General features: G+C 37.2%; 4 protein-coding genes and 1 long non-coding RNA gene across 6 annotated transcripts; 2 read left to right on the top strand and 3 right to left on the bottom strand.

Annotated features, from left to right (window-relative positions):
* Window positions 1-251: 251 nt before the first annotated feature.
* Window positions 252-2,530, top strand: LOC108822836 (2-oxoisovalerate dehydrogenase subunit beta 1, mitochondrial). The gene is made up of 12 exons (XM_018596019.2): window positions 252-650; window positions 736-847; window positions 931-966; window positions 1,052-1,111; window positions 1,183-1,240; window positions 1,315-1,502; window positions 1,570-1,638; window positions 1,721-1,807; window positions 1,885-1,980; window positions 2,055-2,132; window positions 2,202-2,288; window positions 2,369-2,530. The coding sequence occupies exons 1-12, from the start codon at window positions 481-483 to the stop codon at window positions 2,402-2,404; spliced, it is 1,077 nt and encodes a 358-aa protein (XP_018451521.1). The 5' UTR covers window positions 252-480; the 3' UTR covers window positions 2,405-2,530.
* Window positions 2,531-2,620: 90 nt separating this feature from the next.
* Window positions 2,621-5,032, bottom strand: LOC108822838 (TATA-box-binding protein 2). The gene is made up of 10 exons (XM_018596021.2): window positions 4,783-5,032; window positions 4,412-4,491; window positions 4,224-4,311; window positions 3,990-4,061; window positions 3,844-3,894; window positions 3,678-3,722; window positions 3,437-3,529; window positions 3,213-3,314; window positions 3,046-3,126; window positions 2,621-2,965 (listed from the first exon to the last, which is right to left on the bottom strand). Exons 2-9 carry the CDS (start codon window positions 4,486-4,488, stop codon window positions 3,052-3,054), a joined length of 603 nt encoding a protein of 200 aa, XP_018451523.1. The 5' UTR covers window positions 4,489-4,491; window positions 4,783-5,032; the 3' UTR covers window positions 2,621-2,965; window positions 3,046-3,051.
* A 781-nt stretch (window positions 5,033-5,813) lies between these two features.
* Window positions 5,814-7,579, bottom strand: LOC130499198 (E3 ubiquitin-protein ligase SIRP1-like). Of its 2 annotated transcripts, none has more exons than XM_056993198.1 (2): window positions 7,364-7,579; window positions 5,814-7,039 (listed from the first exon to the last, which is right to left on the bottom strand). In XM_056993198.1, the coding sequence occupies exon 2, from the start codon at window positions 7,021-7,023 to the stop codon at window positions 6,025-6,027; it is 999 nt and encodes a 332-aa protein (XP_056849178.1). In that variant the 5' UTR covers window positions 7,024-7,039; window positions 7,364-7,579; the 3' UTR covers window positions 5,814-6,024. The 2 variants fall into 2 exon arrangements, with proteins under 2 accessions (XP_056849178.1, XP_056849177.1); XM_056993197.1 differs by having other exon boundaries at window positions 7,410-7,577.
* A 527-nt stretch (window positions 7,580-8,106) lies between these two features.
* LOC130499199 (uncharacterized) lies at window positions 8,107-10,082 on the bottom strand. Its single transcript, XM_056993199.1, has 5 exons — window positions 9,849-10,082; window positions 9,571-9,764; window positions 9,163-9,493; window positions 8,738-8,833; window positions 8,107-8,614 (listed from the first exon to the last, which is right to left on the bottom strand). Exons 1-5 carry the CDS (start codon window positions 9,942-9,944, stop codon window positions 8,564-8,566), a joined length of 768 nt encoding a protein of 255 aa, XP_056849179.1. The 5' UTR covers window positions 9,945-10,082; the 3' UTR covers window positions 8,107-8,563.
* Window positions 10,083-12,914: 2,832 nt separating this feature from the next.
* LOC130498449 (uncharacterized) lies at window positions 12,915-13,458 on the top strand. Its single transcript, XR_008937336.1, has 3 exons — window positions 12,915-13,073; window positions 13,171-13,361; window positions 13,448-13,458. It is a non-coding gene; the product is annotated as an uncharacterized LOC130498449 (long non-coding RNA).
* Window positions 13,459-13,881: the final 423 nt, after the last annotated feature.

Here is a 13,881-nt window from a genome sequence, read left to right on the forward strand (position 1 = left end):
ATCTTATTTTAAATTGGGCCTTTATCCTCGGCCCATTCCAAGTAGAACATCCTTGGCCCATTCCAAATAGAACAACAGTTAAGTTTTTTTCTCTAATAATTAGTGGTGCTTAATAATGAAATAAGTTTTTTTTTTCTTAAATAATTAGTGGTGATTTTTTCTTTTAATAATTAGTGGTGATTAATTAATGAAAAATTAGAAGAGAAGTGTCAGTTGTTGCAACTCGAAGATATCGATCACGTGTCGGATCCGACATGGCAAGGGTATCGTCTTTCTTCTTCCGTGATTAACTTAGAAAAATCTGTTTTCTTTCAGCTTAAAGGACAAACCTTTTTTGATCCTATCTCTCACACGAAGTGGTTGAGACTAGGCCTAGTTGAGAGTTGAGACTGTTGCCATAAATAAACAAAAGCTCTCTCTTTCTTTCTGATTGATTGATTGTTTGGTTGGTTCGACGAAAGCTTTGATCTTTTGCATAAAATGGCGTCTCTTTTAAGCAGATTCTGTCGGAAACTGGCTGTTCCGGGCTCAGCTCACGGAGCACGGATGGTTTCTACGACGACGTCGTGTGGATCAGAAACCGTGAAGTCGTTGAACCTCTACTCTGCTATCAACCAAGCTCTTCACATCGCCTTGGAAACCGATCCTCGGTGAGATAGCTTAAGCCTGTTTCTTGAAGTGTATGATCTTGTGTTGGAGTCTGACTTTGGGAACTCTTTCTTTTTTCGGTGGAAGGTCTTATGTATTTGGGGAAGATGTTGGGTTTGGTGGAGTCTTCCGCTGCACAACAGGATTAGCTGAACGGTTTGGCAAAAACCGTGTCTTCAACACTCCTCTTTGTGAGCAAGTATGTATGTTTCCATGTCTTGAGTATTACTCTTTTTGTTCTTGATGAGTCATTCACATAAACTTCTTTTTGATTCGATTCAGGGCATTGTTGGATTTGGTATTGGTCTAGCAGCAATGGTTAGTTCTTTCTTGTCGGCGTTATGTTTCTCTTGTGAACTCAAGTTTGACATCTATGTGTGTTTGTTTGATCTTTGTTTGACAGGGGAATCGAGCAGTTGTAGAAATTCAATTTGCAGACTATATTTATCCTGCTTTTGATCAGGTAAAGAAAGTGTTCCCCCCACCTTTAAGTACCAAGAATCTGGTTTCTGATAAAGAGGTTTTGATTCACAGATTGTTAATGAAGCTGCAAAGTTCAGATACCGAAGTGGTAACCAGTTCAACTGTGGAGGTATGTATACCTTGTCGTCTTGACTTCATATCAGTCAGTATCTCTTTTACTCATTAGGGTGTTTTATACTATAGGACTTACAATAAGAGCACCGTATGGGGCGGTTGGTCATGGTGGACATTACCATTCACAATCCCCTGAGGCTTTCTTCTGCCATGTCCCTGGCATTAAGGTTGTTATCCCTCGGAGTCCACGAGAAGCAAAGGGACTGTTGTTATCCTCTATCCGTGATCCAAATCCTGTTGTCTTCTTCGAACCAAAGGTATACTTGTCTCTTTCTCTTACACCAATTCAGCTTCTCTTCTTTGAAAATTTGTTCTTAATTTCAGTGGCTATATCGTCAAGCGGTAGAAGAAGTTCCAGAGCATGACTATATGATACCTTTATCAGAAGCGGAGGTATAATGTTGTTTACTTATCTAACAGTCAGTGTATGACAACTTCATAGTCTTTAGTCTGACAAAGGAGGAGTTAACGTCAGGTTATTAGACAAGGCAATGACATAACACTTGTTGGATGGGGAGCTCAGCTTACCGTTATGGAACAAGCTTGTCTAGACGCGGAGAAGGTTTCAGCTTTATACTAAGATAATTCGTTTGTTTAGCAGTTAGGAGTAACATGGGTCTTGAGTTTTAATAATGGCAGGAAGGAATATCATGTGAACTGATAGATCTCAAGACTCTACTACCTTGGGACAAAGAAACAGTGGAGACCTCTGTTAAAAAGACTGGCAGGCTTCTTGTAAGTTTCAAGCAAGTGTTTGTTTTTTTTGTGTGTGGTCGTTCTTATAGATTGTTTTGGCTTTGGGGTTGCAGATAAGCCATGAAGCTCCTGTGACGGGAGGTTTTGGAGCAGAGATCTCTGCAACAATCCTCGAACGTTGCTTCTTGAAGGTAAAAAAGCTCAATGTTTATTCATCTTACAAGAGATCTAACTCTCAAGTGGTTTTGTTTTCTCTGCAGTTAGAAGCGCCAGTAAGCAGAGTTTGTGGTCTAGACACTCCATTCCCTCTTGTGTTTGAGCCGTTCTACATGCCCACCAAGAACAAGGCAAGCTCCTATATTCCTCATTACCTTCCCATAAAAAAAAAGCACATTTCGAATTAATGGGGTTTTCACGTTTGTTGCAGATATTGGATGCAATCAAGTCCACTGTCAATTACTAGCCATCCAATATGCTTCTTTGGAAAACTTGAAGAACTATTGTTTGTTGTTTTACATTATGTATCATGTAGCTATTTATGCGGTACTGTTGTGTTTATATGAATAAGCAGTGAATTGCCTTAAGACCATCTGAAGCCAAATATAGTCGCCTACAATCCATTTAAGATTCACCCAAAAATCGTTAAACTGATCCATGACACTCCAAACATTTCAGAAACTAGAGCTGCAAACAGGCTTAAATGAGTTTATCACAGTGTTGGTGTCTTATTAGACATGGTTAGTAGACAAGTTCTAAGTAACTCTTTAACAATTTGGGTACTGCTCACTAAAACAAACATTACACGAAACACAATACTTGGAAGCAACATAGAACAAAAAAGAAGAAGAGATTGGAATCTCCATTCTGTATTTACAAATTCTGGTTCTCAATCTGAATAATCAAACACAGTCCTTTGTTGAAGGAAAGTAACCTCACCAAGCGCTTTGCCACCACCCGGGATCTCTAGTTCATGGCAATCTGAATTGTAAACATGTTCTCTTTGCTTCTGATGTATATCATAGCTCTGCTTGTATCAAAAGATCAATAATTAAACCACTGGTGGTTGATGGAAGAGCTAATGAATAAAGAAAGTTGGAGACTTACATACTATCACTGCTGGATTTTCCTGAACTCTGTAAGAACTGGGTAGATATTCTCAAAGGCAGTGTAAGTCTCTTCTCTCATCTGATAAGTGTAGCCCTCAGGATTTCATCAGATGTTTCATGACAAAAATGTGTTGATCATTCTGAGAGAAAGTGAGATTATTTTACCTTGGCTCCAGTTATAACAATCTTCCCAGAGACAAAAATAAGTAGCACAATCTTTGGTTGTTTCATCCTATATATCAGCCCTGGGAATAGTTCAGGCTCGTACTGGAGAGAGAGAGAGAGAGAGAGAGAGAGAGAGAGAGAGAGAGAGAGAGAGAGAGATGCAGAACCATCAGACCAATTATCTCCATCTAAATGCTATACAACTCTTGAGGTGATGCACTTACACTTGAGAAAGCACTGTGAGAGTATGCAAGACCTTCAAGCCTAATGGGGAATTTGACATCACAAGACCCTACAATGTTCTGAATCTTGAAATCCTGTAGAATGTAATCAGAGATATCATTACTAGACTGTAATATGTAGTTTCTTCTTTGAATGAAAACCAAATGAAATGCCTGATCGGAGACAATACAGTGTATGTTGTGTCAGAGACAGATAGATTTTATATAGATTTTATTTGAGTACCTTGAACTTTGCAGGAAAGCCAAGCTTTTGAACAATCCGAGCGTACTGAACAACAACAAGAAAAAAAAAAGAGTTCTTTAACATCAAAATACATCAAGTTTATGTCTACAGTGTTCATAGAATAAGAAAGAAAATCAGACTGTATTGAGAGAAGAGATGGTTTTACCTTTCTCGCAGCAAGCTTTGAAAAATGTTCACTCTTGGCTCCGGTACACACCTAAAGAGTAGACAAAACAGATAGATACGTTAAAACAAGAACATGGTAGATCAAGAAATGTAACCAGATAATGGTAATAAGCCAATATAACATACCATTTTCCCAGAAGCAAAAATCAAAGCTGTAGTCTTTGGCTCTCTTATCCTCATGATTACTGCAGCAAAACGCTGAAGAAGAAACACACAAGGAAAAATTAAACTATATCCAAAATACAGAAACAAAATTAGTTTGAACTTCCAGTAGGCAATCAGAGAAAAAAACATCAAATATACTCTGACATAAGTTTTAAAATATATAAATACAGAGATGTAGAAAGACTAATGATATACCTTGGGGTTATATTCAGCATTACGAGCCTGCAAAGCTATGGATTTAAGATCAAGCTTGCAGTCTAAGTTCACTGTCGAGACAATGTTTCTGAAACAGAGAGACAAAAAGTTAAAACTATGTCAGTCCACAAACACACAAACTCAAGAATCTATGAATGGTGGTGTTATATAGACAAGAGAGGACTCACTGAAGAGTTGGAATAATCCCTGAAGGATGTTTCATAAGGTCAACTGGCTGACTCCCTTCCATTCCTTGTTCAGCCATTCTCTAAACATACACAAACGGTAAACACAACCAAATTAGCTAGAGATCTCAGACACAAGCAGTTATAATTGAAACTCATGAGAATCTGCAAACATCAAAGAGACAGATAGTTTAAGTTTCAACACTTGAATCTACAAACATCCACGAGCTTATACAAATTGTTTCACAATCAGACAAGGACAAGATACTAATCGAGAAAATCTCAGATCCAATTCTAAACAGCTACGAGGAAACTGAAACCAGATCCGAGTGATTGAACCGATTAGAAACAGAGGGCAAGAATCAAAATCAAACCTTTCGTTAGATTGGAATGCGGAATCTCAAATCTAGGGTTTCGAAACCTCCAAATGATTTGAAAAGGAGAAGGATTTGTGTATATATACACAAATGAAGGAAGAGAGGATTTAGAGAGGGAAAAAGAGATTTGTAAATTTGTAAAATGGGATTTATAAAGGGTGAAGACTCGTTTTCTATCTCTCTGCCTTTGGCTCTCTCTCTTTGGGGATGAGGTTTTGTTTCTGAGAAGGTCGCGTTTTAGATCTGAGGAGCCTTAAGACATCTTTATAGCTATATATACTTTACTAAACTACCCCTCAATCTTTTTGTCGGATGAGGGTAGTTCAGGTAAAACATGTCGAGATGTCTAATATTACTGTCTTTGCTTGAATTTAAGATGAACGACCACTCTTTGTCCGCCACGTATGATATTACAAGATATTTGTCTAATTAGGTGTGTTCAATTTCAAATTGATTTACTTTTAAATAACATTGTTTTCAATCGTGGAGACGTTAGAAAAAAACAGTGTTTTCATTCCTTGTGAATTAAAAACGTTTTGATGTAATCTTTTTTTTTTCTTTCACTGAACAATACTTTCATTATAGTCTTCAGCCTGATGTTGTCTAATCATGTGTCCAACAAAAAAAAAGATATAGTCTAATAAAAAACTAATTGGTTTAAATTCAATTTTAAAGTATTTTAATCAAGAAATCAATAAATTTTATAACTCAACCAAAATCTTGTAAAACATAAAAATTAAATCACTTTCAGTGGTCCAATAGGTGACTTTGTATCCAATGTTTTTTCTATAGTAATGTTACTAATTATTTTGCATTCTATTTAAAAGATAGACAAGTGGACTTAAACCCATGTTCCAAGCTTCTTGCACTGCTAAACAGATGGCTAAAACATGTCCAATTATTAGCTTCAACCGCTAAAATAGTGGCCAATTATTTTAAAGTATTGAGTTATTAACTTTGCGGTAAAGATTAATGGGAGAGAGGTAGTGTAATATAAGTACTTCAGATCAGGCGCATACGCAAGGAGATCCAGTGAAGGGTTATTAATAAACCAACCATAAACTTCGGGGACTAAACACAAACTCATAGATTTTTGTTTACTAAAGGGTAGAGAGCATTCAACCAAATCTGGGAAGCTTATGTACAGACAACCACAGAAAAAAACACGTTAAGATTTGAACGGTGGTTTCATGACCATATCACAAAAGCTTTCGTTGTCTCAGAAACATGTTTCTTTCTTCAGTTTGTATCAGTCGATGGGTTGCTGCTGCCTTGGGACGACGAGAACAAGCTGCTAAACAGCCACGGGATTGATAATTCAATCCCATCACCATCATCGCTCTCCTCTTCTTGCTCAGTAGGGTGACTGTTCTCACTTCCTTGGCTGCTTGTAGAAGAAGAAGAAGACACACTTCCACCATTTGGTTCTTCAGTTCTTGCAGACTCCGTCTTGGTCTCATCCGAAGGTAACTCATACCTACAAACCGGACACGAACAATGAAGCTCAAGCCACGGGAGTAAACAGTCACCGTGGAACTTGTGCTTACAAGGCATCTCTTTAGCTTCCATCCCAATCACAAAATCATCCAAACAAACAGAACACTGCAGAGTATCCTCCTCTTGGATTTTGACAGTAGACAAAGACTCAACAGCTTCTTTGAGAGCTGGAGGCGTTCCGTATCTGTTGGGATCGTTGTCTGCATAACGCTGAAGCAGCGCCTCGAATCCAGGACCGATGAAATACTCGCTCAAAGAACCACCATCCACCATGATCAAGCGTCCTCTCTCTCTATCACCACCACCACCACCACCACCATCTCCATCTCCGTTGTTGTTGTTGTTGTTCTCATCAGGTTCAAGCGTCGACCCTCCTCCTACTCCATGAAGAGATAGTCGTATAACGGAAACAGAACTTCGTCCTCTTCTTCTCCTGAGGATCTCTTGGAGCTGAGAATCCACATCGTTTCCAGCAGCTTCGTTCTCAGCCTCTGCCACGTGGTTGGGACTATCTTCAACAGTAGTCTGGTTAGGATTATTCACGAGCTGCATCAAGATGGGAGCCCAGAGAGAGGTGCTGTTTGCTCTGTGATCATCATGTTCCTCTTCGTCGGACATCTCTTCAACAAAGCCACTTGCACAAAAGGGGCATTTGATCTCAGCTTCCATAAGTGGATCCACTGTTCGAGAGCACATGTGGCACCAGTACGTCCTCCTCGTTGCGATTCCTTCTTCTTCCATGCTCGATTAATTTCTCCTGTTTTTTTTATAGACCAAAAAACAAACACTCAGCTTTAAGTTAACCAAACGGTTCCACAAGACACCGGATCTAGTTGCAAGACAGATCTACATCAAACCCTAGAACGAGTCTCCAAGAAAAAAAAACCCCATTTTTTCAAGCTCACAGGAGAGAAGAAGAATATGCGTGGTATTGAGTCATAACAGAGAGGCATAAAACTTTGGAACAAATCAGAGGCAAAGGTAGTTTGAATCGAAACTCCCACAAGAAATCGATCATACTACATACGTTATGGTTCGATTCAAAACTAAATGATACGCAGAAACGTTCCATTTAACTCACAACAAAAACAATAGATTGACGAAAAGTAAGCGCTTTGTTTAAGAACCTTCGAGTCTTCTTCCTCTTCAAGAGCAGATGAATCTCTCTGATACCTTTTTTTTTAAAGCTAAAACCGAAAGAAAGCGTTTAGGTTTGTGGGATTGAATTTATAGACGAGGACAGACGATAGATTCCAGATCCTTCTTGTGTGTCTTTAATAAGCTGCTGCTACTGACGACTGATTAAATATCAGAGTGGACTTGTCCCATTAATTAAATTGAATTAGATTAAGATCATATGACTTTTCAAAGAAAGATTACTGAAGCAAACTCATGCATTTTCTTGGGTTTATTTTATTGGCTTCAATCCTTTTTTTTTTAATTAGCTCCACTTTCTCGTGGGCTTTACTTTTTCTTTTTATATATAATAGTTATTGTATGGGCTTACACGTTTTTAGGAGCACTACACTTGCTAACGGTGCGTACAAGACTCCAGTGTTCTTTTATTTATTTTCATGTGTTCCAATAAGTTTTAGAGTGTGTGGTTCTAGTTTCAAATCGGAGAGCAAACTCCACAGTTGTGAAAACTCGACAAAAAGTCTCCAAACCGCATCAATCGTGTCCAATTTCCATACCAACTGGTTGCAAAACCGGTGTCCACACCTGGATAAAAACCATGTCTAAACCGGATGTCCATATCATCTCTCTCTGCAACATGCAACTGCAATCTTCATCATTCTCATGAGCAACTCACAAGATTCAAGCTTGGTCTATCAATATTTTTGGAATCCAGGATCATCTACTTTTAATATTCATACACAAGGACGACGAGACATCTAAATCTCAGAATCTTCACTCTCTCCATCCATTGCAACCCCAAAAGAAAGAAATTGTATCTCCATTTACACAAAAGCAAAACCGGGAAAGAATCTTATGATATGCATCAAAGTATATTCTGACTCTAACTCTAACCACACATATCCCCTCCAAAAAAATAATGATTTTTCGTACAAAATGAAAAAAAACAAAGTAGAAACTGTGCTTACTTGTCGTCAACATATAGAATCTCATCTTCTGCCAGGTGATATATAATTCTTCTTGTCCTTTGGAAGAACATAGAGATTATTTCATGCCTTCGAACTCTAAACCTCAGCTAGCGAAGCAGTTACTTCTTGTTTCTTTAGATGCTAAAGTAGCACCACCGTTCTTGAATGTAGTTTGCTCATAATGATGATGAAGACATTCCCGGCGGTTGTTTCAGACCTTTCTCTTCCTACAAAGAAATAAAACGTGAACTGTCTTTTATCATATGTGACTGATACGAGAGAAGTAAAGGCAACAGAAACAAGACATTAGAAAAGCCACAAAAAAATGTTGAAACAATGGAGAGACTAACATCAATAGCATGCAATGATCTGGATCCGGGGGACATAATCCGAGAGGCTTCTGCAGCAGATGGTGATCCATTGTTCTCAGCTGAATAATGATTCACCTACAAAAGGATGAAAAAATTGGATTGACTGAGTGACTTCTTCAATGCTCCCATTATTTATTACTATGCAGTGTGTGTTATACTGTTATGTTATATCCTAAGTTGTTATCTTACTAAGCGCTCTTGTTATTTTGCATCTACCACAGAAGGACAAGAAGAATCATACATCTTAATTTTATCACAGAGTCAGTATATTGCATTTGCATCCACTACAGCTAAAACCGTTCAGAACAATAATCAACAATAATCAGGCATGAAGACAGTGAACAAAGCTGTAAAGAGAGAGAAAAAAAAAACAAAGCTGTAAAGCTCGAGTAAAAAGAGTGTACCTTTGGTGAACTCAAATTGGATTGGGCGTCATCAAAAAGAGAGGTGTAGTAGGCAGGGTCGTAGATAGAACCACCCAAGATTTCTTCAGCAGCAGCAGCACCTGAAGAACACTGCCTGTCAATAGCAGCAGCAGCAGAAGCAGGAGTTGGCGGATTCAAGAAACTGTTTCTCAAATCAGAAGAAGTGTCGACAATAGAAGCTCCCAGCCTGTAAATCTGAAACCACAAGAGAGAGGAAGAGAGCCTGACAAAGAAGCCAACCATCTCCATGGCCATCGTCAGCTTCACTGAGAATATGAAGAAGGTCCCATTCGTCTCTGCCGAAATGCTCCTGCAACAAGATCATCTTATTTGTCAATCAAAAGGCAAAGTCAAGATTAGTTCAGAGATTAGCAAGAGTGTGATTACCAAATCTCTTCGGTGAAGAGGATGAACCAGGAGACATCGAGAAGAAGAGCACAGAAGAGGAGAACGGCGTATGTGCGGCCGAGACTTTGGCTGTTGCTCTCGATAGCCACAAGCGCGAACAAGGCAATCGCTAAGTTGATGAGTAAAACGCCATTGTATAATGCGCCTAGTGATCCAATCAGCGCGCAACCAATCTGGAAAAGAAAAATAATCACGAATCGATGAACCCTAGAGTCGATTTCGAATCAATCACGAGGAGAGAGAGAGAGAGGGATGACCTGGATGTAAATAAGGAAGACGGCGAGAGATTGGAGCTTAACGTAGTCGCGTAGCCAAGGCTGTATTCGATCTCGCAAAGAAGAACCACAAAGCATCCTCAATCAATCTCGCCTCTTCATAAATAAATATCTACGAAGCTTCTGAATCAACGGAGAGAAGAATCGACTATTTCGCGAGAATAGAAGAGTTTGTGTTGGTGGCGGGATCACATGGAATCTCAAAGAAGAAGAAGAAATCAAAACAGGTAAAAGAATATATTCTCCACAGTCCCAGGCCAGGCCAGGCCAGGGAGATTAAAAAAAATATCTTCAAAAATGAAAATAAAATTAAAATCAAAAGGGACACTGGAATAACGCTGTTTCTTCCTTCCTTCCTTCCTTTCCCTACTCTACTAGTAGTGTTTGTTTATTGAAATTCACTTCACTTCACTTCTTCTTTTATTTTAAGAATCACCAACATGTGATAGATCAAATCTATAATATGATAGTGGTACGCAGTCTTGACTTCACTCACTGGACTTTAATCTCTTATGGGACAAATGGGTCAAAAAAAAATCTAGAACCACCTAATGATGGCTGAATATGAACCATTAGATCAGAATCCTTCACGTTATAATATGAACCGTCGGATGTGAAAGATGAAATATTTACAACAATGTCATTAATGAATCTTTTTCCTTAGCCGTTGGATCTTATGATCTTGTTCTGATCTTGGCCATCGGATTTCACTCATTTTCTTTCTTTTATCTCTTCTTTTTTTTTTTTTATCTCAACCACTCACATCCACACAATCTTCTTTATTTCATTATCTTATTCGACTGAGTACAACTAATATAACTCGTACAACTAAATATGTAAAAAAATTATATAACTGATACATAAATGTTTTACACATAAAATAAACAAACAAATATTTTAATTGGTATATAATGACAAAATTTCATCTATTTTGTCGAGGTTTTTAATGTTTTGTTAAATTATTACATTACACCTTTAGTTTTACATTATTTTTTTTACATTTTTAAAGTTTATTAACTATATTAGCCATATTATTATGATAAACAAACATTGAACATGTTTTTACAAAGATAGGATGTGAAAATATTGGTAAAACCCCCGTTACTAGACATATAAAATTGGTATAATCTTTTAGTATATATTAGATGAGTATTACTGGTACAATTGGTATAACTTTGACATTTCGGAAATTGACAAAACAAATTTGATACTACATATGAGAAAATAATCAAATATATCAATTGGTATGTACTTAAAAAGTTTATCTTGATGTATTTGAAGTTTTGAAAAAAAAATCATAAATTATTACACAACTTCATAAGTTTACATGATCTACCTTATACTTTTAAGGTTTGTTAACTTGTTTGTTCACATAATTTTTGAAAAACATTAATGAAATTCATTTTTACGAAATTGATAATTTCATTGTAACGGGGCAAAGTCATATAACACATAAATAAGTGGTACCACTCAGATAATCTTATTTATAATATGGTATAACTAATATTTTCGATTTTACTACCAAAGTACAACTATGAACAAACTCGCACAACTAAAAAACTAGTACAACTATGTATAGCCGGATGTGACCTACTTCCTCCTTTTCTCACATCTCCTTTAATTCCGAGCCACATGATCCTTTATTCTCTCATTCGGATGGGACCCATTTCCTTTTTTTCTCAACCATAGAATCATTTTCTCTTGTTTGATCATGACCATACAATTTCTCTTATTTGGGATGGATATAACTAGTATAACTCGTACAACTAAACATGTTAACAAAATAACTAATATAACTAATATAATTAATATATAAATTATATAATTCATGTATAATATGCAACTAATGTAACTGAATCGACTAATAAATCATGTTTTACATATGAAATCCTGCTTGGATGGATTTGATGAGGACCACCGTGGACACCACCGTCGAGCATCCTCTTCTTCGCCACGACTTCAGTCATCTTTGCCGCAAAACTCTTCTTATTCACTCTGTCTTTCTTCTTTTTTTTCTTCTTCGTTGTGGCATCTTTCTTCCTCACAGTAAAGTTTTTTTTTTGTTCATCGCTGGTGAGCCACTCTTACTCATCACCAACGCTCCCTTCTCTACTTCTTCAGGTGACTCTTGTTTTTGGGAGCCATGGTTGAATACTTTTCTGGCTCAGCATCTACCTTTTTTGCCCTGAGAGCAAAAATATAAAGATGATTTCTTTTCCGAAAATAGTACAACTAACATAACTAGTACAATTAATAAACAAATCATTAACCAAATTAAATATTATTGAAAATATACCATTCATGTATTTGATACATGCATGGAGGGGAAGATTAGACCAACATATCTTATTAATTCTACATCATCCTATTTTCTATCATCTTCATACACTGAAAACAAAAAAATAAATATCACCATATTATTGCAAAGTTGTACTAGTTATATATCAATTATAATGGTTATACTCAATCTATTTATACTAGTTATACTTGTTGTAGTTGTACTATTTTTACTAGTTGTACTAATCGTAGTTGTACTAGTTTGAGTTGTTCTAGTTGTATAAGTAATACTCTGCGTTCTTCTTTATCTTGAATCGTGTATATAAAAGATGAAATTTGATTATAGATGATATATAATTAATAAATATGACTATGGATTTATCGATTTGAGATATAAAATAGAAATTTGATGAATGGTTGAAGAAAATTTTTGATTTTATTTTAAGGTGAAAGAATGTAAATAGAGAAAAAAAAGGAAGAATAAAAAGATTAGGGTAAAAGTTAGTTCAGATTTTGGTTCTGGATCCGGGTCAGATCTGGGTTGGATAGTAATGGCATAAGTTAGTAAATATATTTAAATCCTTTGGTCTTATGGTCTTTTCTCTCTATTTTTGATTTATTTTTAATTCATTTTTTAATTGAAAATAGAGGAGGTTCATTCCAGATTTTTTTTGACCTCTCTTGTCCCATTCCAGCATTTGATCCTCACTCACTCACTCCCTCTTCTTCCGTTCAAACCACCTCGCTCCTCTTTCGCATCCATGTCGTCTTCTGAGTCTCCTCCTCAAGAAAAATCACCGCTCCTTATGGTTCCTGGAAGTCTCCGATCACCGCCGACGTCGTTTCCGGCGCTTCAAAGCGTCTCGGAGGCACCGCCGTCGATTCCCGCGGACGTCTCGTCTGGCTCGAGTCTCGCCCCAATGAATCCGGGTATCTTATTTCCCTACTTGATTGATTTCAGATTTTAGAAAAGAAAGAAACTAAAAAACGCTAATTTGATGCTTGCGATGATGGTTTGAAATTGAAGGAGAGAGGTATTGGTGATGGAAGGAGAAAAAGAAGGAGGAATTGATATAACACCAAAGGAGTTTGGAGTGAGGACTTTGACTCAGGAGTATGGAGGTGGTGCTTTCCGTGTTTCTTCATCCCACGATCAACTTGTTGTTTTCTCCAATTACAAAGATCAGCGTCTCTACAAGCAACACTTTGCTAACAAAGGTGATTATGATTGATATAACTAACCTCTCTCCTGAGTTAGCTAGCTTGGCAAGTTTCTCATGTTTGTTTGTTCTACTTTGTTTCAGATTCATCTCCAAGCCAATCACCCCTGATTATGGTTCACCTGCTGTTACTTATGCTGATGGTGTCTTTGATTCCCGCTTTAACCGCTTCGTTACTGTTAGGGAAGGGTCGTTCCTTCATCTCCCTCTAATGCTTAAGTTTGTCTATTTTCCATGTAATTTATAGAACTGATCTGATTGGCTGCTGGACTTTGTAGATGGTCGCCTGGACAGATCAAACCCATTACCACCATTGTGGGAGGTCAATCTAAGTGGTGGAGACACACTTGAAGGTATCCAACTTTCTACTAGTGGATTTTAAAGTAATTATTACTTGCACTGATATATATATAAAGATAGCATTCATATGGGATGTGGTTTATGTTTTTTTTTTTGTAATACATGTGATCATTAACACTTATGAATGTATTTCTTTGTGATCCAGAACCAAAAGTTCT

This window comes from Raphanus sativus, chromosome 8 (genome assembly GCF_000801105.2).
Source record: "Raphanus sativus cultivar WK10039 chromosome 8, ASM80110v3, whole genome shotgun sequence".
NCBI lineage: Eukaryota > Viridiplantae > Streptophyta > Magnoliopsida > Brassicales > Brassicaceae > Raphanus > Raphanus sativus.

Bases quoted from the DNA above. Each gene is read 5' to 3' on its own strand.
- LOC130499199 (XM_056993199.1), bottom strand. From the start codon at position 9,944: ATGCTTTGTGGTTCTTCTTTGCGAGATCGAATACAGCCTTGGCTACGC. The intron at 9,765-9,848 runs GTCATCCCTCTC...TTTCTTTTCCAG, and splicing joins TCTTCCTTATTTACATCCAG to ATTGGTTGCGCGCTGATTGG. The intron at 8,615-8,737 runs GTTAGTCTCTCC...ATTTCTTTGTAG, and splicing joins GATCATTGCATGCTATTGAT to GAAGAGAAAGGTCTGAAACA.
- LOC108822836 (XM_018596019.2), top strand. From the start codon at position 481: ATGGCGTCTCTTTTAAGCAGATTCTGTCGGAAACTGGCTGTTCCGGGC. The intron at 1,503-1,569 runs GTATACTTGTCT...TCTTAATTTCAG, and splicing joins TTGTCTTCTTCGAACCAAAG to TGGCTATATCGTCAAGCGGT. The intron at 2,289-2,368 runs GCAAGCTCCTAT...CGTTTGTTGCAG, and splicing joins ACATGCCCACCAAGAACAAG to ATATTGGATGCAATCAAGTC.
- LOC130499198 (XM_056993198.1), bottom strand. From the start codon at position 7,023: ATGGAAGAAGAAGGAATCGCAACGAGGAGGACGTACTGGTGCCACATG.
- LOC108822838 (XM_018596021.2), bottom strand. From the start codon at position 4,488: ATGGCTGAACAAGGAATGGAAGGGAGTCAGCCAGTTGACCTTATGAAA. The intron at 4,312-4,411 runs GTGAGTCCTCTC...TCTCTGTTTCAG, and splicing joins GGGATTATTCCAACTCTTCA to AAACATTGTCTCGACAGTGA. The intron at 3,127-3,212 runs GTAAAATAATCT...TACACTTATCAG, and splicing joins TTGTTATAACTGGAGCCAAG to ATGAGAGAAGAGACTTACAC.